Below are 21,331 nucleotides of genomic sequence, written 5' to 3'. Positions count from 1 at the left end.
AGCGGGAATGAATGAAACGGGAATGGAAGTACTTAAGATCTCTTTTTTTTCTGCCTTTCCTGAAGGGTGGAGTGGAGACTGATGAATTTACTGATTCAGTGTAAATTCAAACATATTGGGAGGGAGATACAGCTTAAAAAGTCATTCCTTCTTAAGGAGGAAAAAATAATTTGTCTTGAGAATGCATCAGATTGTACTAAATACAGTATATATTAACAAATATGTTATTAGGATCTCTTCAACATTCACGAGGCACCATCTCTACGATTTCCTTTCCTTTTCCCTTCAAAATTCATATTATTTCCACAGTAATAGAAAACACCAGCAGGCTGATCCATGAGCAGTGTGGAGCATCTTCAACTCTCACGGCCTGTGGGAGAGCTGCTCAGCATCTTGCAAGATTCAAACTGATTTCATGAACGGGCACTGACAAAGACATCTAACCTCCTCCAGTCCACATTATGTTAAGTATCATTCATGTTCACAAATGCGGAATTTGGTTGGCTGCTATTGCTGTTTGTTTTTTTGTTGTTGTTTGTTTGTTTCAGAAATGAATGCATGTGTGAATGAACCTAAGATAATCATGTAAAAACCTGCTTTCTTAGACCCATACCAATGATAGAAACATTTGTCTCCAAGAACTTTTGGAAGTTCTGTATTCTATCTGCATTGTCTCTTCTACATGCCTTAGCCCTCACCATATTTATTGTCATTCCACTATTACTACATATTGGAGTTTAATAAACAAATTCAGGCCTTTATCTAAAGCCACAGTCATGCATTCTGCTGCAGAAAGCATGCAGTTCAGTAAGGTGGAGGATTCTGGGTCTGGGAAGACCATTTGTACAAATCGTATTTCTTCTGCACATAACAGGTCCCCTCGACACAAATTTTGTGGTACTGGTGACTGTGTAGGCAGAGTGAAAACCTGTAATGCAGTTGAATACATTTACCATGCTGCTTTTTATATTATTTTCCAAAGACTCTTTCTAACATAACTTCATTTGCTCAGACTAAAAGGAGATACTTCATAAAGGCCACCCATGATTTATGGTGGACCTAGGAGGTTGATCTGAATGAAGAAAGTGTTTCCACCGCACTAGGTCTTGGACATGCTTGATAGCAATAGACATCTCTCTCCCTTGAAAGCCTTGTAATGTAAACAAACTATTTTTTTGTTTTGACAGACAACAGGCAGGAGGAAAAAGTCATAGGGAAAAGGGACTTTGTCCAAGGTCACAGAGCTGTTGGGCATGCTGGAACAGGGTACAGAATCAGTGGATGCCCATACAACGTTAAAAATAGGGAGAAGCCATCCAAATTACATTCAAACCTGCACATCCCAGCCACCTATATATACCCAGATACTGGTAGCTTCTGCATCAGAAGGTAGTGGAGACATGAAGAATTCTTGTATCCTACAGAATTCTTGTTTCCTGGGACCATGCAGTGAGCTAAATAGTATCCCACGTTGCCATTCTTCAAAATCTCTGCAGAAGTATATATATATATATATATGATGCACAGTGCCGCAATACTCCACTTACAAATGAATTATAGTTCATTTTCCAAATTACAAAGCAGACAAGCAATTTCCTTCCGCACTTCATGGTTAAATGAATAGAGTACTAATAATGCAATGAAACAATACAACTGACTTGAACTGTACATGGTGTGGGTAAATTGCATTTGAGCTATATAATGATCTCAATGAGCCACAGCTGTGACCAGAAACCACCCTGCTTGTCCATTCTTGTGGCTTCTTTTGCACATATTCCATTTTTGGCTAATTAAATGGGACTATGGCAAAGTTAATTATCACAGTTAGTCTGTAACAGGGTTAATTTGACTGAATGAATCTTCTTTTAAAGAGAACAGAAAAAGTCTTTATACTCTTTATGAAGTTTGAAAGTATATGATAATTCAAGAGTATCACCAGAAATCTTCTGCTTTGCCCACTGAACAAGACTGTAATGAGAGGAGCTCTTGAAAAGTCATTAGGTAGCCTTGTTTAGTAAGAAACTGCACAATGATTAATGGGTCTAAGCAAACATCACAACTTTTCTGTGTTTAAGAAATCCAGCTCTCCAGGACAGTAAAGATGTTATGTTGCTGAATGTTGCTAACTTGAAAGAGAAATTTTTCTGACTACCAAAATTAATTCCCTTATAGAACAAACCTATGTGAAGCGATTACATTTATGACAAATAAAAAATCTTCATCCAATCTACTTTATAGCTTACATTATAATTTAACAGAGCACTGCAGTTTCCAATTCCATGTAATAAAACCATGATTTATACATCACTCGTGTCTTCTAAGACTACTTTTTCCAAATTGTTTCTTAAGGACAGACCTTTTTTTATATTTACAATGAAATAAAATGTAGAAAAGATGATCTTTAGTACTTAGAAAAAAAGCGTAAAAAAAATGCTCCTAAATAAATCTGATGAATTTGCTTACATGAATGATATTAAAATGGAATACCTAAATGTAAATATTTTCATTATAGAACCAGTTTAAACACATTGCAAGCTTTTCAGCAAGATTCCCAGAGCAAGACAAGAAAAAAGCAGCAACGATTATTAAAGTATATGTAAGACAAAAATATAAAACTGTATTTGACTTTGTTGATATTATATTCCTGGCTCACTGAGTGAAGCCCTTTAACGCACAGTTCTTACTACATGACAAAAAAGTGCTTCATGCAGGAGTGGCACAGTGAGCACGGCTCACAAGGGCAGAGCATTCGTAAGTAGCTGCCTTATTAATGAGAACACAGAATTTATTGGAGGGAGGAATATATCATTCAGGAAAATGCAAAATAGAAATCACACAGGAAGACTGAAGTCTGTTGTGAGACTGATCGAGGCCGTTGGCCTTCAGTTGCTAGATTCATGGATGTAGCTTATGGAAATGAATAGGCTTTCTATTAAAAATAATTTGACAGTTGAGAAGAATCATGCTTGTCATAGCAAGGATTAGACAAGCTCGGATAGAAGTAGGGTGAATAGAAACTGGAAGAAAAAAATATCTGCAACTGGAAAACCATGAATAGAATTTGGAAATGTCCCTTTTTGGAGTCCTCTGGCAACAGGCTACCTTCTTCAAAAATCCTAGATATGCAAATTTGTCTGCATGCTTACAACATTTTTCATCAGCCCTCCATGAATTAAAACTTGATGAATTAAAACGCCATGAATTGAAATTGTTCTGTATGTTGAAATAATTTGTCTGTCTTTTGCCATTCTTCAGAAGAGAAATATGAGGGTGGTGATCAGTTACCACAGGTCAGCGCTGTTACTAGCACATAACTCACTGGGATGTATCAGTTACATGTCCCAGCCATGTATATTCCAGATCACGTTGTAGCGCGGCCCTGAAAACATTCAACAGATGGTTCAGCTTGCATCTGGATCTAAGGACGTGTCCCAGTGCTGAACGAATATAACAGATCGTGCTCTCCAGCCATTGCATCCCTAACGATCTGCTTGTAGAGTTGTTAATGCCAAGAGCAAAATAGCACTAACAAGTAATGACAAATAAGATAATCTGAGCTGCTGTTCTCTTTATGTAGTTGCTCTCTCCCACTGTCTCACTGTGCCAGCTCATGCACCCTTTCAGGAACCCATACAGTCGTGGTGGCCAAGGAGAAAGAAATAATTCATTGAGAAAGAGACTGGAGAGGTCATTTGCCTCATCCAGAAAGCTATGGAGCACCCTTCAGAGATACTCTACAGTATCTCTGCTGATTTTGCCACTTTCCCTGTTACAGACTCTGAAATTAATCCTTTTAAACCTAATTCCCTGGTTGTAAGGTGACCAATGAGATTGTTGATACGATTTTGTTACGAACACCAAATGTCTCTTCTCCCTCAGTTCCTGGAAGTACTCGGCCTTGCTAAGAAATTAAGAACAGCTCTATCACAACCTGGATGCAGTTCCTGGATGAAGAAGCTGACATCAATAAACTTCAGGAACTGATCTGGTAACCCGTACTTAGATCTACCAATCAGCTGATTGACAGGTGATGTTACTAAGTTCCCTGCTGCTACAGAGACTTAAGGTTGCAGGCCAGTTAAGTGTCTTTTAGGCTTCCCTAGTAGCAAGGGTCGATAAGAGATGCTCACTTTCATGATATCTTTTGGGTTTAATTTCTTTCTTACTCAGCAGAAATGCTCCTTGTGCTCTTGCTAGTTGTACCAATGGCTTTCGTACAATGGGACTGATGTCAGGCTAGGGGAAATCAGGGCTGATAGTGAGAGTTTGTCAAGTCTATTGCTGAACATCTGGAAGTGTAGCTGAGAGGAATTTATGAGAGGAAAACCTCTGACCACCCCAACCTTATAATTTTCTTCAAGTTTTCTCTAACACCTGTGCTGAATCATGTAGCCCGGTGAGTTAGTACATTACAGGGGCCTTATTAAGGGAAATAAAGCAGTAAATACAAGAGGTGAGAGAGGCAAGGATGGCAACTTTTACAGGGACACAGGGGTGGCAGCGCTATGCAGTGCTGAAGACACAGGGTACAGTCATTCTGGTGGAAAAAGCAACGTGCAGAGAGGAGAGCAAACTGCAGAGTCACCAGTAGACACTGTGATTCCAGACACGGCAGGCGAAGGAAATTCCAGAAACTGTCGGGGTCTCGTTGACCTGCTTTGTGCCTGACTGCTGGGGTGGCAGGGATCCAACAAAAGCTGGTGTGTAGCTGTCCCTCCGGACAGCCTCTAGCTGCACAGGCAGCTATTATGCCTTAATTCCTGATGCTAATTGGAAAGTTTTCCGAAGTATTTACACAAACGGTGGTACAAAATCACACAGATGATCTGTGTGTTTCACTTAATTTTATAGATGTGTGTGGTTCAATCGAGCGGAGAAAGAGAAGAGCTGGATTTGGAGACGCATCTCTTTTTTGGGAGGGGGGGAAGGCTGGCACAGCAGGCGACGCAGGATAGAGCTGAAGGCAGCGTGTGCCCTTGGACGTGCCTCTCTCTTCTGCCACTGCGCCCTTTGACTTCCTCTGCTCAACCCTCTGAGTGACACGTACATAAAAGAGACTCCACCGGAGTCCAAGTGTATTGTCCGGGGATTTGTGGCTCCTCTTTAACACAAAACAAACCTCGGATTTCTTCCCGTTCACAATTTCACTGCCAAAACTATCACTTGACTATCACATGGCTCACCTCCGCAGCGACAGACAGGATACACCAAATATCACAGGAGACTTCCCAAGAAAGCTCCAGCCCTCCCTGCAGGCAGTAGGAAACTCACCACTACCATTCATTGGTGTGCACAGGACGTGCTGAGACGGTTGTTTGAATTTTCCATGCTTATTTTTCTAAAGTGGGAATACAGAGTTCAGTGGCAACTTCTGAGATACACAAGTTCTCCCTGCTATTGAACAGCATAAAAAAGTATATTTTTTTCTCTAAATAAGAAAAAAAGAAATCTTTCCTTAACTTACCATTCCAATATAATTCTTACATTCTTAAATTCATTCTTATACGCCTGGTATTGCTCTGCACCAAAAGCAAATACGAGCCTTTAAAATTTGCTAACCAAGCACATAGCACGCCAAGCATTTTAGACACTCCCAAAATTCTAGTAATTAGAACAAATTTGATTCAGCTGCGTTTTTTTGTGGCTTACTTTGTTCCTTAACAAATTTTGAGAAAAACTATTTTTTTTCCAATCTTTTTCGCTTTCAAGTTTTTTTAGAAAAATCTATTTCCAGTTCCAGCGAAATTCATCATATTGTGACAGGAAAGCAAAATTGTTTCATTTCATGGGATCTTCTAACAGCGTGAAGCTAACCCCCTGGTCTCTGAGACAGAAATTCTGCCAGCTAGACTTATAAAGAGTCAGCAGAGTAAAAAAAAGTTCCTCAGATGGAACTGTTAGCCATGAGATGAGGAATGTGCGTCCCCTACAGATGTTATAGCTATTTATATGATAAATCCTGATCATCACTATAGGAATTTTACAGCCTTCTTTTAAGTTAATTCTCAAGTTCAAATTAATCTTCTTTTGACAATGTTTGCCTAATATTTCAGTGTTGAACACTATTTCCAGGGTTTCATTTATGGTGAGCCTACTGAGCACTTTTAAAGCTGTATTCCAGACTTTGTACTCGCTTCAGAAAGACTTCTTTTAATTCCTCAGTACTTCACAGCTATTTCTAGGGAAAAGAAGTACAATAAGCATTGATAAATGCTTAACAAGGGCACATCAAGGCTCACAAGTTAACTGGAATTAACATCAGGGTTAATTTAGGGCGCACGGCAGGTTGCAGAACAGCTCCCTGTAGGAAAATATTCATTCTAGAATAAAATTATCTCATTCTCAGGTTCAACACTTGAGCTGTTTTGAGTAACATGAGATAAACTCAAACAAAGCATGTTTGTTCCAGTTTGCAGGATCACTGGTTTACTCATGAATCACAGTCTGGGGAATTCAAAACCATAAGGTGTCTCCGAGGAACTCAAGGTCACATAAATACAGAGTCATTGATTTCAAATGGCAGCAGCCCTTTTAAAAGCACTGCCACATTTACACATTTCAAAGGCACATGGTATGCAGAACATGGTGCTACACAGAGCATCTTATCCCCTCGTATTAGAAAAAGATTTTTTTACCAAGATGCCTCTCTGCCATCACCAATGCATCCCTCCGGTCCCTCCTGGTCGCTCAGAGCCACCAGGAGGTTTGGGCTTTTTGTTTGGTTTTGGGAGCAGGACAGCAAGCTGTTTGGTGGAGAAATAAAAACAGTGATGTTTTATTTGGGTGAAACATGCTGACTTGATCTCATTGTCTCTATTTCTCCGCTGCTCTCACATACTGGGAACAAAAGATAAACTCTAAGTGCTTATACTATCTGACCACCAAGAAGAGCTTCTTGGTGGAAGATCTGAGCACCATCCCTGTAAAGGGAAGGCTGCTCTACTTTTCACAAAGATAAAGGTTTTTGCAGTCTTGGTGTTTCTGGACATGAAATGCACTTTAAGGTTATGAACTTTCTGTAACTTCTTTTTTCTTAAAATGCCATCTTAATTGCGTGCTTAATCTTCTTTTTGTATTATCATTTAACAACCGTCCTGGGATGTGACACTGAAAGAGGCAGCAATGATAAGACCAAGCCATTAAATGTCTGTAATTCTCTGTTCCAAAGACAACATTTGGGGCAAAGAATAAACTGAGCCAGAGCCCAGCCCAGGCTGAGCAGCCGCTCACACTGGTGATTCACCTTGGATCACCAGGTGAGAAGCCTTCAAACCTTGGGCAGACGGCCAGGGTCCCATGACAGGAAAGCCTGAAACATTTCAAACCGAAGGCTTCCTCAGGGATTTAGGGGAACGGGATCACAAGCAGAAGATGAAAGTGAATCTCTGCAGAAAAAAAGTAGAATAAATCTAAAAAGTTCCTCAGCCCTGGACATTCCCAAACTGTATCCCCGACGGCATACAAAGCACTCTGAAGCGGAAAGCAGCACAGCACAAGGCTTAAAATTCCCTGTGACATTCACGGTACCTGTTGATGTTGATACTCAGCAAACAAAGCTGGCTGACCACCTGCTGCGGAGAATTCTGGTGCAAGTCCAGAGAATATTTAAGAGCAGCAAAAAACGTGGAGACAGAGAAGATTCAGGGGCTTTTACTGCTCATTTACATTTATATATTTTTTGTATGGTCTATGATAAAAGGTCTTTGCTTACAAATCCTTTTCTAACATCTGGTCCTATTCTGTAGGAGTAATGCCTAAGGAGTGCCTGCAGAAGAGCAGGGGGGCAGGCAGAGCAAAGCCATCACTCCTGTCTTTGGACAACCAGGCTTTCCAACATCCCCATGTGAGTTATGGTAGAAGTCTGCACCCAGAATAGGGGCCCACTCTCAAGGATAGAAAGCCTGTGGAGCCCACACAGATGAAGAAGAGACATTTAAGAGCTCACGTTCAACCTACAGAGCCGGTCACGAAGGCCTGGTAACATCTACTGAGCAAACGTTTGCCATAGCTGTGATGGTGCCAAAGTTGGGCTTTGCTTCCGGGGAGATCCCACACCCCTGCCTTCATGGCCAAGGAGCAGGACACAGAACAGGAATGCTGCTTCAAAATAAAAAGTCAGAAAAGTGTTTGTAGCTTAATCCGCTGAGCAAACCGAAGTCCTGCAGACAGCATTTCCCCCTCCACAGAAAAGTGAGATATTTAACACCATACTCCATGGCATTGTTTTTTGGGGGGATGGCACAAAATATGTGAAGCTATCCCCCCATGTGAACCTGTTTGGTCAGGATCTAAGAAACAATCTTAGCATATAGTACATTCAAGCAGCATTTAAAACAAGTAACCTCAAACTCACAGACTAAAATCATAATAGAAGCAAGATGACTCAAGTACACAAGATGCTGGAATTAGCTATATAAATGCTTCCTGCTGTAGGTTTCACTCCCATACAGTTCCAAAGATAAAATCTAGTGTGGAAAGAAAAAGCAAAGTAATACCTCACATTTCAAACCCAAATCATGCTGTAGCTGGGATAAAAGGAACCAAGCTATTTCATAAATAATCTGATTAATGTGTATTGTAAAATGCATATCATTATAAGCAATTACAATCACCGCATTAAGCAAATTGATTAGAAGATAACATAGGCCTAAGCATAAGATTGCCATGATAATATCAGGCTTTCTCTTTAAAAAAGTCTTTTCCACCTTAACAAAAAAATTATTTTGAGTGACTTTGCCAAGCAATGGACATTTCAGCTAGTTTCAGGACAACAGCCTATTCTTAATCTACTATTGTTTAATGTTTAGGAACAGCCAAGAATAGTTAACCGAATAAATAAGAGTCTGGTATTAGGAGCTCTGCCTTTTTCCCAACTGTGCCCCTGTTTGCTGTCCTGTGTTTTTTGTCTTGTTAGATACACATTAACCTGTTAGAATGACCTTCACTTCCCTCCCAATCCCTACAACACATTAAAATTCTTTAAAAAGCCAACTGGAGAGAGACTGCCTTTCGGTAAACCTCCTAGAGAGAGCTCTACAGACTGGTCTGGCATGCATTGTGTACATGCATCTGTCACGAAAATTTGATGACAAATCATCTGTTTCCTGACAGATAGGCTGCACTGACTTCAAATTCCCATGAAATGTCTTTGTCCACCAGGAAGAAAAACATTCTCCTTTAAAGCCGTGATCATTCTCAAACTTCACTTCAACCCTCCATTTGCTTTAGCCTGTATTATCATTTATTTGCACTATAATTTCTCTGGATCAATTAAAGCCTGTCGCAAGATACATCTTCCTGATCATCTTCTGGGAAAAAGTAAAAAGACAGGAACTAATGAAAGGAATGAAAGCGAATGTTTCACTGTAATGATGCTGTTTTTAGAGGGTGAGAAATGAAGATCCTTTTTAAGGCTGACCTACCCCAGTTTGTTTAAAACTAAACTGAACTTGAACTGATAAACTACTCTTTTGAGATTAACCTGAGTAGTGTACATTCAGCAAAACACCGTAAATCTAAACATACCTGAATTGGAGTCAAACTTTGTCTCTGACCTGCAAAAGAAAATAAAAAGATCATAAGTTACAAGATCCGCTTCATGCCATAAAAGCCATTTGCCTCCCTCCCCAGCAAATATTGCATTTAACAAGACTACCCGTCTGTGTGTGTTAATATTTAATGCATTTGATGGCATTTGAACACAAATGATAGCTGTGATTTTTAATATTTTGGGTTTTTATAATGAACAGTTACAAAGACGATATTTTAAAAGACAAATCACAAAATGAACACAGAAAATAGAATATAAATTTAAAACAGGATTAAATTATATTCTGTGAATCATGACACACAGTTGTTCCTATGAAATAAATATTGTTTTAATTCATTTTCATTTTTAAAAAGTCATTAACAGGATTTAATTTATTCACGAATGTTTCCAATCTATTTTTGAAGCAGATACCGTTTCATTAATGTCATATGTATTGTATCCAATGATCTGCACTTAATTGAACAACATCCTAGGAGGGTTTTGTTTGTGTGTGTCTTCAATTTACTCACTCTGCACATAGGAATAAGTGGTTTGATTTTCTTAAAAGTGGAAAGCGGGGGGTGGAAGAGAGGGAGAGAGGAAGGGAGCCAGACCTAAATTTTAACTTGTTTTAAAGTCTTTGCAAAAAGACAATGATGTGTGCATTATGCACCATTAGCTTTGGTCGTGCACTACAGATTTTTCCCTCTCTAACAAGTAGTGTTTTCTTCTAAGGGCTTAGCACTTAGCAAATGAACCCTATAACCTGTATATTTAATAAAAGAAAGAAAAAATTAGCCCTTGTGGGAACATCATGTTTCAGATATAGGTTAATAATACTTGTAAATGTAGAAGCCTTTGAAGATCTCAATTCAACTGTGGGAAAACTTAAGTTGGGTAATTACTCTCAAGATGCTGCTGATGTGCTGTCAAGCAGAATTAACCCTATGACTAGGCCTATCTACACAATCTGCTATAAAACAGCATTGTCTATATCTAGCTCTCAAACCAATTAGCGGGCATGTTCCAATCGGGTTTATATTGCCCACTAACAATCAGTGGCACACATGGTCATGGCTGTCACAGCAGGACACAAGGTCCTACCAGCAGGAGTCCTGTTACAGGACGATACGTCGGCAGGAAAGTGCATTTCCCCAGAAGTTCTAGGGGGGAAGCACAATGTTGGATCTTTGTACGTTACATCAGGGAGAGGATGTATTTTCAGAAGTTACAGTGCTTTTTTTTTTTTAAAAAAAAAAAAAGAGTTGAAAGTCTTGCACACGCAGGTACCTGTAGATTCATTTTACAAATACTCTACATATGTTGCATAACTGGCATCATAATCCCGTACTAAGGATCTAAACTACAGCAAAAAAACCACCCTCAAAATCCATCCTGGTCAAAAAATGAACAAGTTTGCACAATTGGAGGAAACAGTTAAAGCCATCAGAAAGGAAACAATTCCCTTTTCCCTTCTTCCTCATTCTTTACCTTCCCCCAGTGCTCAAGTCTTTCATATTTTAAATATAGCTCAGGCGGTGAAAAGATGGAAGGGAAAAATCATAGTCTATCTTTCTAATTGATAGTGTACCACCAAAACACAGTGAAGAAAGCAAATGTTGCTAACATGCCTTCGAAAATACCACCACCAATAACTGCCCAGGCCACCATGCCATGCTCTCGTTTGGCAGTGCATTTCAGCTTGTATTTATGCACAGGATAAAGTCCCCACCCTGCAAAAGGTGCACGTCCGTAACTGGGGGAATTCCACCAAGTTGAAGTCAAAGATACTGTTTCACATAAAGCTACTTACTCAATATTTTATTTACAATATTCCCCTCAAGCTGCAGTGTATCTGTCTGGACCATGCGTTCCGGCTCCTCACTACATGAGCAACATCTCAGCTACCTACATGTAGGTACATTTCAGTACAGTTGGCCTCACGATGCAAATAACAAATAAAGCTGGGGGCAGTTGGCTGGGACAGGTGTCTGCTTTGTCTTTACTAGTAAATTAAATGGGTCTAGGACACGGGCAGCTATGAGCAATTGATGGCCAGTGAGAAGTCAGCTCTGAACCACGCTACGGGGAAGTCAGAGACAACATATGGGTTTTACCCTCAACATCTGTTTATCTGCACGATCAACTTCTCGCCGTCTAAATTCAAGGTATTTGGTGTTAAGTGGTCAAACAAGGACCCCAGTTCTCAGCCTGCAAGGGTGAAAAACTAGACAAGTGGTACCTTGTACCTGAATGCCTTGTTCATTGAGTTGTTAGAAACTCTTCACACTCTGCTCGCCCTCTGACAGGCCTCTGGCCTTGCACATAAGCCTTCAAAAGATGTCGATGCAGAATAAAAGAAGTACTGACGTTCCAGTCTTCTTCAGGCAGGGAGAGTTTCCATCCCAGCTCTGTTTCAGTGTCAACCACCACATTGTCAAACCATCTCTCCATTTTTTTAAAGTAAGCTCTCAAACAGGCCCTTACAGCTATCCCTCCTTGTTTTTTAACTGACCCGTAATTTACTCCCACAGTAAACCAATGCAGGATGAAATATTTATTTATTTCTGTTTATTCATGTTTTGTTTTTTTGTTTTCCTTTTTTTTTTTATTTATTAATTTGGCAACAGACATGATACCGAAAGGTTGATTAGCCTTTCCTAGCACTTGACTTTTGCTGCAGACTTCTGATGAAGTATCTCTCATGATATGGCACTGCATAGCCATCATATTGATCCACGATGCCATATGCTAAAAGCTGTGCAAGATGGGGCTGGTGACCTTTTATCCACCTTGGCATGGACATACCAGGCCCTCCATCTTGCAGCATTAACAATTGGCCCAGGGGCCAACAACTGGCCCAGGGGCCCACAAGGCTGAGAATAGGTGGGGAGAAAGGGCCGCAAGGGTCACCGGGCAGTAGAATGAGCACTAAAGCTCCATGCAGTCATAAATTACTGGACAGCAAATCAGGAAACCAATATGGGGAGATAAATGAATCGAACTTCGCCTGGCAACAGCCGAATGGCCATGAAAGAAAACGCAACACAGGAGGTAGCACTAGGAGCCACTCATGGTCATAACCTATGTCATGGTCATCGTGTCACCTTGGGAAACAATGCAAAATTCAGGGCATAGAATTACAGAAGTTGTTAGAGATCTTAGAAGGGAGAGGAAAATTAAAAGTGTCTTTGGCGTTGCAAATAAGCAGCAACTAGCAAATGAGAGAGAAGCACTCTGCAAGAACACAAGGTGATCTTCATGTACTTGAAGGAATGGGAAAACTTCCAGCAGCCTCACTGGAACCAGCACTTTTCCCCTAGATCTTCCAGCATTTACAACTTTATAGCACACTAGACAAAGGCATTAGAAACTAATTGCACATAGGTGCTAAAAATATGCAACTAAAACAAGCCAATAAATAGAAAGAAATTAAATGCTGAAAGTAAGCTCCAAAGGGATGCTCTACTACAAACAAAAATAGTCATTCTGACTCTTTGTACTTTCACAACCACATTAGCTACAAGAAAAATCTTCCCTGTACATTGCTTGTTGTCACTGTACACATTCTGATAACCAACAACCCACCAGACAAGATGCACCCTACAGAGCCAGGCACTGACTTTGCAAGCTGTCTTTTATCATTTATTACACCGAGAGGAGAAGAAAACAAAGAAAAAGAACAGCTTCGTGCATCTTTTCTCTGTGTCCCATAGGAGTACTCTAAAAGTCAGGGCATCATTCAGAAATATCTTTGGGAAGGAGTCTATATGAATAAAGAGAGCAAGGGGACATTTATAAAGTGCTTTCCATTCCCAACTGTGATATGACTCAAATGCACACATCATATGGAAAAACAAATGCTAAGTAGCTCAACTACCAAAACACAATCTGCAAGGAAATAGGGGGCTACTGGAAAGGTTTAGCTAAGGACAAGGTGCCACAATGTTTTTAAAGTTCCCAGATATAATTAAATTGAAAACAAATAATAAAATATAAGACGGTCACTTTGCCTGTACTGTAAAGAGGTAGAGGATCTGGACCTGCACTTTTTTAAAACCATAAACCTGATATTCAGAATGCCAAGTAGTGAGAAAGAGACAGAAAGAGAGTGAAGTGGGCTTTTGGCAAATAGAGGGGAAAGAGGACTTACTGTTGCATCAAAACTGGCAATATCTTTCACCCTTCCAGATGAAGTTTTTATCAGGTTTATTTAGGTTTGGTTGAAACCCAATGAACATTGAGAACAACCTTTGGAAGCATCACTGCTCTCTCTGAAAGCACCTGATAAAACCTCTCTGATCCTTGTAACAATTCCCTTCTTTGCAATAGCCAGTCCTGTCACCTCCCTTTAGGTCCAGGAAAGAGGCTTTTGTCTCTTTTGTTCACAGGTATGGACATAGCCCTTCTCTCCTGAAAGCACAACCCATTTATTGGGAATGCTCACTGACCTTACTCACGAGCCCAGGCTCCAAACAGCGAGGCAAGCTTCCAGAAAGAAAAAGGCAGAAGTATTCCAATATAAAAATGAATGCCTGATGTAACCATCTAGGAATTTACAAGACCCCCACCATCAGGGAATCTGAGAAGCCCCCGAGCGTTAAGAACCGAGGCGCTCCTTGGGCAGCAGAAGGAGCCGCGTGGTGGCCAGGGGACAGATCCTGGCAGTGTGAAACTCCTCATCGGCACTTCCCAGAGCTGGACGTTCACAGTGCCTCCCTCTCTTCCCCCCTCATGTGGATTCTCTGGTATAATACAATAATATATATATTATTTATAATAATATTATCTGGTATAATCTAATAATATAGTTGAACTCTTGCTCAGGTCTCCCCTCAGAGAGGGCATGAATGCGATCTCTCTCCTGATTTCATGAACGTTTTAAGAACTTAATATCTTTGAGGTTTAATATCTACTCCCTTGTCAAATTTGGCTGAAATTGGCAAGTAGATTAAATAATAAGGTTTTGTTATTAGGAAAGGATTGACACACAGACAGCATGATCCTGTGAGCCTTACTTCCTTAGGAAACCTGGCTAATGATCTATTTTTAATCTTGCTTTCCTAGACTACAGAAAAAGTTTGATTCATGGTTGATGGAAGCTGTGAGGATTTCTGTTGTGTGTATTGACAAAAAGCCAGATTCAAAAAGAACATTTTAACATCATGTTAGTCAGTGCATAGCCTGGATGAGTTCTGTCGAGAGTTTGTTTTAACACGAGGGTTAAAAATAGGTAAATATAGAAAAAAGCGAGATTAAATTTTCTGTTTGTTTTTCAGACTTGCTTTCCTTCTTCTAATCCCAACCCAAAAAACTTTCCAGAGCTCATTGCTTATATGAGAGTAGTTAAATGAATGCTCAGCATCAGCCAAGAAGCTGCAAGTTAGAGGATACGAAAAGCTCCCCGTGAGCTGATTAGGAGTGTATTTGTTATGATGATGTCTATAGGACGTCTATTTGTTATGATGATGTCTATAGGACATCTATTTGTTATAATGACGTCTATGGAACGTCTGTTTGTTATAATACCTGTGGCTCCCCTATGTCCTGCTCACCAAAGGAGTGCCCAGGGAGCACGGCCTTTTCCTGCCACAGCCCCACGGGGCAGCCTGGAAATGACGCCAACATGAGACGCGGTCAGAGCTTTTGGAAAGGGGAAGCAGTTTTCAGTAAGGACTCACTGTAGGATTTCTTGGTTGTCATGACCTCAGGACTGCCTAAACTAATCCAATTTACATCACTGATCATGGCAGAGGCAGAACTCAGGTGTGTTTAGCTGTGGAAGATGCCACGGGCTGTATTCAACAACAGCCTCACTGCAGGAATGAAATACGTGCATATTGAAGGTCCATCCTCAAACGCAGATTGAGCCTTCAGATTCCAGATGGCTCCAAGGAAGACAAGCAATGTGCTATCTTAATTTCTGCCTAGAGGATTAGGAGGAGTTAAGACAATTTGGCATCCAGCAGCTACACAGCAGACTCAAAACAAAAGCTGGTTTCAAGGCTAAACTGGTGAAGCAAGACGAAAACAATGCTCGATGATAACAACTCTACGTTTTTTTAACTCCATCAGCCTTTCTAGGGGAGAGTCACAAAAAGCTGCAGAAGCTTTTTCAAGTTTTAAGATTCTGAAGCTTCTCTGAGCTACACAAGATCCAAGATTTGGATTTGGGGTGAGAGCTGTTTGATAACGCTGCCTGCTGGCTGCTTCCTACACCAGCAAGAGCTAACTTACCCCAAATGAATTTTATTAAACAGAAGCTCCTGGTTTTGACACACAAAACCACAAGTTTTCTAAGGACACCAAGAGACAATCAGGGTGGATGAAGTTGCTCCAGTAGTTTCATTAGATCTATTAGACCTTGTTAGAGATGCTATAGCAGTTATTTCATGTAGGCTTTCCCAGCTAGATGGCCAGTATTGATTTGTCATTAGGTCCGCTCAATGGGTATAAAGACTTTTAAGAAAGCTAGAGATCTAGCCTGATGACTGAAATCTTCCCTTATGCTATGGGGAAAAGAGTGGCACCACTGTAATGGCATTGCAGTATCACCCAACCATGCCTTGCTTTTGGATGGCCGAGAGATGTTGAGAGGACCAGATACAGGTCACTGAGAACTGAACGAAAACACGACATGAATACGGGTGTTGCTGTTTCTCCCAGCGCATGTACAGAATAGCCAACACCATTACCGAGAATTCCTTCCAGGAAGCAATAAAGGCAGCAGTGGGTGATTTATTGAGACTTGGCAATTCTTCCCTTGGCCCTAAAAACTGGAAACTAACACAACAATAATATTTCTTTTTTAAAGGGAAGTCATTCTTCTCGGCTTCCCAGTTCAACCCATCTATACCACACCTTTCTCACACAGCCTTGGGTATGGCAGAGAACATGCCTGTCATTTATTAAATACGGAATAGTGCTCTCTTACGACAATAACACAAGCTGCAGGTTTCACTCAGGCCCTTTCTAACCTCTGCTGGTAGACAGAATGCCATTTTTGCAGAGAATACAAGATAAGTCCTTGAAGAAATAAAGTAGATGTAAACCTTCAGATATTCTTGGCCCTTAGAAAACGCTGAGGATCCCAGTGCAATCGGTGGCTCTCTGTGAACTGACGTGGAAGCACACAACATTGCTGCAGAGGCTGCCCAGCCACCATAAACCTGGCACCCAGAGAGTGAGCACCAGCAGGCACGGTTCACAGGCACCGAGGTTCTTCCTTTGGTAGATGGGTTTTCTGTCAGATCCATGTGCTGCATCGTGACACGCTCCGACCACACCAGGAGAGGTTCGGTGGAGGGGAAGCCATGAAAAAACCATGAGAGGCAAGAGGGGAAGCAGGGCTGCTGCTTTTAGCACAAGCCGGCAGCTAGAGTGGAGTGTAACATGAAGTGCAGCACAAGGGCTGGCTTGCAGAAAGGGAGATACTTGAGATTAGTTTATTGTCTCTCTCATTTATTGCTTTCTTTAGGCAGCTGTATGGGGATGTAGGAGACTGTCTGGCGTGAAAGTTCAGAGATAGATTAATTAGATTCAATGGCAAGATTATGGATTTTATGCATGAGCCACCTTTGATTGTGGAAAAAGTTAAAGCATGTTCTCCATAAAGCTTGGGAGGTTTCTCATAACACTAGTACAAGTAGGTAGATGAAGAGATGTTAAATTCCTAATTGTTTCTTTTATCTTTCCTGTGATAGAGACAGAGTTCTGTTTTAAAGACGTACCAAAAACCAGGTCTTTCATCTGGAGTGTAAAATTCATGTGTTCCCTGACCTCGTGTGTCACATGGTAATGAAACAACGTAAATCAGAAATGTTAAAAGTTGAAGTTTGTTAATATTACTGCTGAAGCTCCAGTCTCTTTCCTGGTTAAGCTGACAGGTCCATAGTCCAAATATATATATTTACAGATTACAACGACATGAAGAAAAAAATTAATGGACACCCAATGAGAACCAAATGGAAATGCAAGTTTCAGATAACTATCTGGAAATTAAAAAAGAAAAAGAAAGAAAAAAAAAACTCAAAAAAACACATGCATGTATTTTAACTGGGGTAATGGACTTTCTTTGTATTGTACTACCACCTTACTCCTAAGGAAATACTTTGGTGATTTATACTCTGTGAGGAAAATTTAGCAAACAACATACATTCTGCATTCTCTTATCTATATTTCCTTCTCAGTTCTTTAGCTGTCTGGGCTGAAGCAGTCACCAAGGTACAAGAAGGTATCTTCCCTAGTTGAAGAAGTCATTATGTACTGATATTTTTGGGTGGGTGAACCAAAGTTTCTGGCCTGCCTCTTCCTGAGACTCTTGCAAAACATTTCTATTCTTCTGCATGATGACACTGAGATCTGTGGTTTTGCATGTCGTTAATTGCTATTAATTCCCGTGTTGGAGTATTTTTAAGTGTGCAATTATTGCATTGTTTATCTCACATTCAGACCTCTGCACCACAGATCATTGAGGACAAAGACCGACACCACTCAAGGTTTGGGTGCAGAAGACAGAATTGACATCACAGCCCCAGAGCTAAAGCCAGTTTTGCTGGGGCACAGCGAATTATGCCTTCCACAGATCTTGCAGGTGGAAGGGCAGACTTATCAGTGCTCCTGCTTACACTGCAGTGACTGCACGTATCCTGAAAGAGCCCCACCAGCACTCAACCCCGAGGCTGTACCTGGCCTCACAGACAGAGCAGATGGGCCCCTGCAGCCCTCTCCATTTGTTCCTACCCCTTGACAGCTGCTTCAGCAGAATTGGCTGAACTTGATGTGGATCAGAGGTGGCGAGAGCTCAAGGTCATAAAGCAACACAAAGACTGTTGGGGAGATTGGGCTAGGGCCAGCCTTGGGACACAACGAGGAAGGCTTTTTCAGGTGCCCACTGGCCTGGGAGTTATTAAAAATAAAAAGCAGCTTCCATCATTCCTCCTCTCTCCTCCAATAAAATCTATGGGGAGTCTCAAAGAGAATCTGAAAACAGGGACATTTCCATAAAGCTCATTTCACACAGGGAAATCCAACTCATTACCTTTAACTCAAAAAAGTCAAGACTATGCCAAAGCATACTGTGCATTTGAGATAATCACGGGTAAGTCTCCTATTGCAGGCTTTTTCCCATATTAAATGGATTGTGAAAGCAACTGGAAAGTAGTTCACATTCAGTTATGTGAACTACTGCTATCCAAATCTCACCTTACAAAAAAAAATTACTCCTTCTGCAGCAGACGATAGAAAGGAAGCCAGTCTTCAAGGTACAAGGTGAAATCCTGGCTCCATTGTATTCATTTGCCAAAACTGACTTGACTTCAACAGAGCCAGGATTTCCCCCCTAAAGATTTAGCTATAGTAAGCTGGGGAACATCTAAATGGCAGAGTAGAAAAACAGGTTATGAAGCCTTTAGATCTCCCTTTGTCCCCGCAAGCCAAGCACCACAGTAACACATGACGTGAGAATATTGCCTTGGCTGAGTTCATAACGATCAGTTTTCCAACTCAAAAGATTCACATTATTACTAAAGTTTCTGCAGGTAATCCTAACAGAGAAATCAAATGTAACAGAGACGAAGTGCTTCTTTCATCTTTACAGACAGTCTTTGGAGAACAACTATCGCTGCCACATCTGGTGATTCCGAAGCTACCTCAATTTTATTTTCCTTTGTAAACTACTACTGACCCAATTTTCTCTACTGTTAGTGTTATCCTGACCATCCTGCTTCATGCTGCTGTCAAGGTGTCTCTTCAAGTAGGAGGGACTGAGACAATGTGAACTGAGGGAAAAATGAGCAAGAAATAAAATTTTTCATCAGAAGGAAGACAAGTGGCCACAAGTATGAAAAAATGAATAACAACTGAAACAGTGCAGAACAATGCAGTGAGTGAGAAAATTCAATCAGCACTGCTTCTAGCACCAAACTTAGGGCAGTAATTCCCACAGTCCTTCTAAAGACTATTTTTCATGCAAGACACAAATTTTATTGTGTCTTTCTTAATCCTTGCCTCAGTTTCCAACTCAGCTCTCCATGGTCACTAATTGGGATGGGTGAAAATCTGTTAAGTAAAGTAATTTACCTGGGTTTTGTTTTCTTAACTTCTTGAATTCTAAAAAATCAGCTACTTATTTCTCCATTATTGGATCCAATGCTGTAGCATGGATGCAGCATTGCCACCCAGGATCTAAATCTTAAAGCTGCTTGCTAGTAATGCTAACTGCCAGAACTCCATATCTATGATACTTGGCATAGCTCCATACAAAAATATATATATATTTTTTTTCTCAGTCAAACTCATTCTAATAGTGTCATCTCACTATGAAATTTGCTTATTTATTATTTTTTATTTATTTAACTATAAGAATAATTTTACTATAGCATTATTGATTATATTGCTTCTCTTGCATTCCTTATCAGTTTGAATTACTTAAATTATGTTATACAACTACATAAATACTGGAATATATGCAAGATTATACTGCAAGATTATACAGCATATAAACTAAGAGACAGTAATCTCAAAACTACAATTAGTATACTCACTTGAATAAAGGAGTTCCACAAACAACACATTTGTATATTCCTTGAGCTTTGTGATGTATGTACTCCCCCTCAAAGGCACTGGGAAAACAACAACACTACATTTTAAAAATAAATAAAGGATTTATTTTTTTTAATTATTAAATTAGCTAGGACTTTAGAAAAATATTTAAGAAAAAAAAAACAATTAATAGTTTGCAGCTGTTTTTTATTAAATGAAGCAAAGGAAGCAGGCACGGGAAAAGGGGAATGTCCTCATTAGTTTGCCTCAGGTGTTACGCATCATGCAAGAGGAAGCAAATTGTCACACTGTTTAAAGGACAGAACAACAACAACAAAACCAGCAACAAACAAACAAAAAAAAAAAAAAGAGAAAAACTGAAATCTTCCTCTATTTGGTAAATGAAACATAAGTTTTCATAAACATGGATTGTTTGAAATTTAGCTTCCTCCTATGCACTTCTCTGGGTTTGCCTTTAGAAAATGTTTTAGTAATGCATTCAGATGCTGAGCTGGAGGTGTAAAGCTCTTGGGTGTCTGCCATTGAGCAGATAATGAAGACTCGGTGTTTGGTGAGGATGGGCTGGCAGGGTGACAGAAGTATTGTAGCTGAAAATGAAATAATTGGTCCATGATTTCAAGCTGTGTGCGCCTTATATTTTTAGTTGAAAAGCAATATTACAGCTTTAAGGGAATATTTTTCTAAGTTAACAATCTAAGAGGCTAGGAGGTCATTCATCTAATACGAATCAGCTGTGCTAGTCCAACAAAAAGCCTATGTGCTCGGCAGCTTGTTTTTATTATCCTTTCACCCTTTTTATGAGGTCCAATTTTTTTTTATAAACAGGATTTTTAAGAATGACCTAATCTCCGATTGTTTGTGCGCATTAAATCACGTCGCTGGTCCCGTACACAAGCAGGAGGGATGCGGGGCAGGAAAGCCTCGCGGCGCGGGCTGCCGTCCGTCCCCGTGCCCGGCCACGGTGGTGGGGGGACGGAGGGATGGGGAGGAGAGGGGATTATCCCGCTCCTTCCCGTCCGGCACATCCCATAAACATGCTCCGTCAGGAGGAGCGCTGCCTGTTAAGCGGGACCCCATGTGTGGTAAGGAGCCCTTTCAGGTCATGAATGAAAACAAGCAGTTACATCATTAGGGCGTTTGGATCAGAGGTAAAGCCGGGGCCTTATGCCAAGTTCAGTGGTATAAATTAGACAACAAAAATGGTTAGGCCTTGGCAAGTTACCTTCGTGCTGGAATCAG

At 40.5% G+C, this 21,331-nt stretch overlaps 1 protein-coding gene across 4 annotated transcripts in view; it reads right to left on the bottom strand.

Moving 5' to 3' along the window:
- MSRB3 (methionine sulfoxide reductase B3) overlaps positions 1–21,331 on the bottom strand; it is an 84,708-nt gene that overhangs the window by 29,952 nt on the left and 33,425 nt on the right. For all 4 annotated transcript variants that reach the window (XM_080576664.1, XM_080576665.1, XM_080576662.1 and 1 more), the window contains 2 exons: positions 20,074–20,151; positions 9,526–9,554 (listed from right to left, as the gene is read on the bottom strand). In XM_080576664.1, coding sequence (XP_080432790.1) covers positions 9,526–9,554; positions 20,074–20,151 — 107 coding nt within the window. The remainder of the gene's footprint in view (positions 1–9,525; positions 9,555–20,073; positions 20,152–21,331) is intronic.

Source organism: Anser brachyrhynchus, assembly GCF_964034855.1.
Source record: "Anser brachyrhynchus genome assembly, chromosome: 1".
Lineage (NCBI taxonomy): Eukaryota > Metazoa > Chordata > Aves > Anseriformes > Anatidae > Anser > Anser brachyrhynchus.
This window is presented reverse-complemented; position numbering and strand designations above follow the sequence as displayed.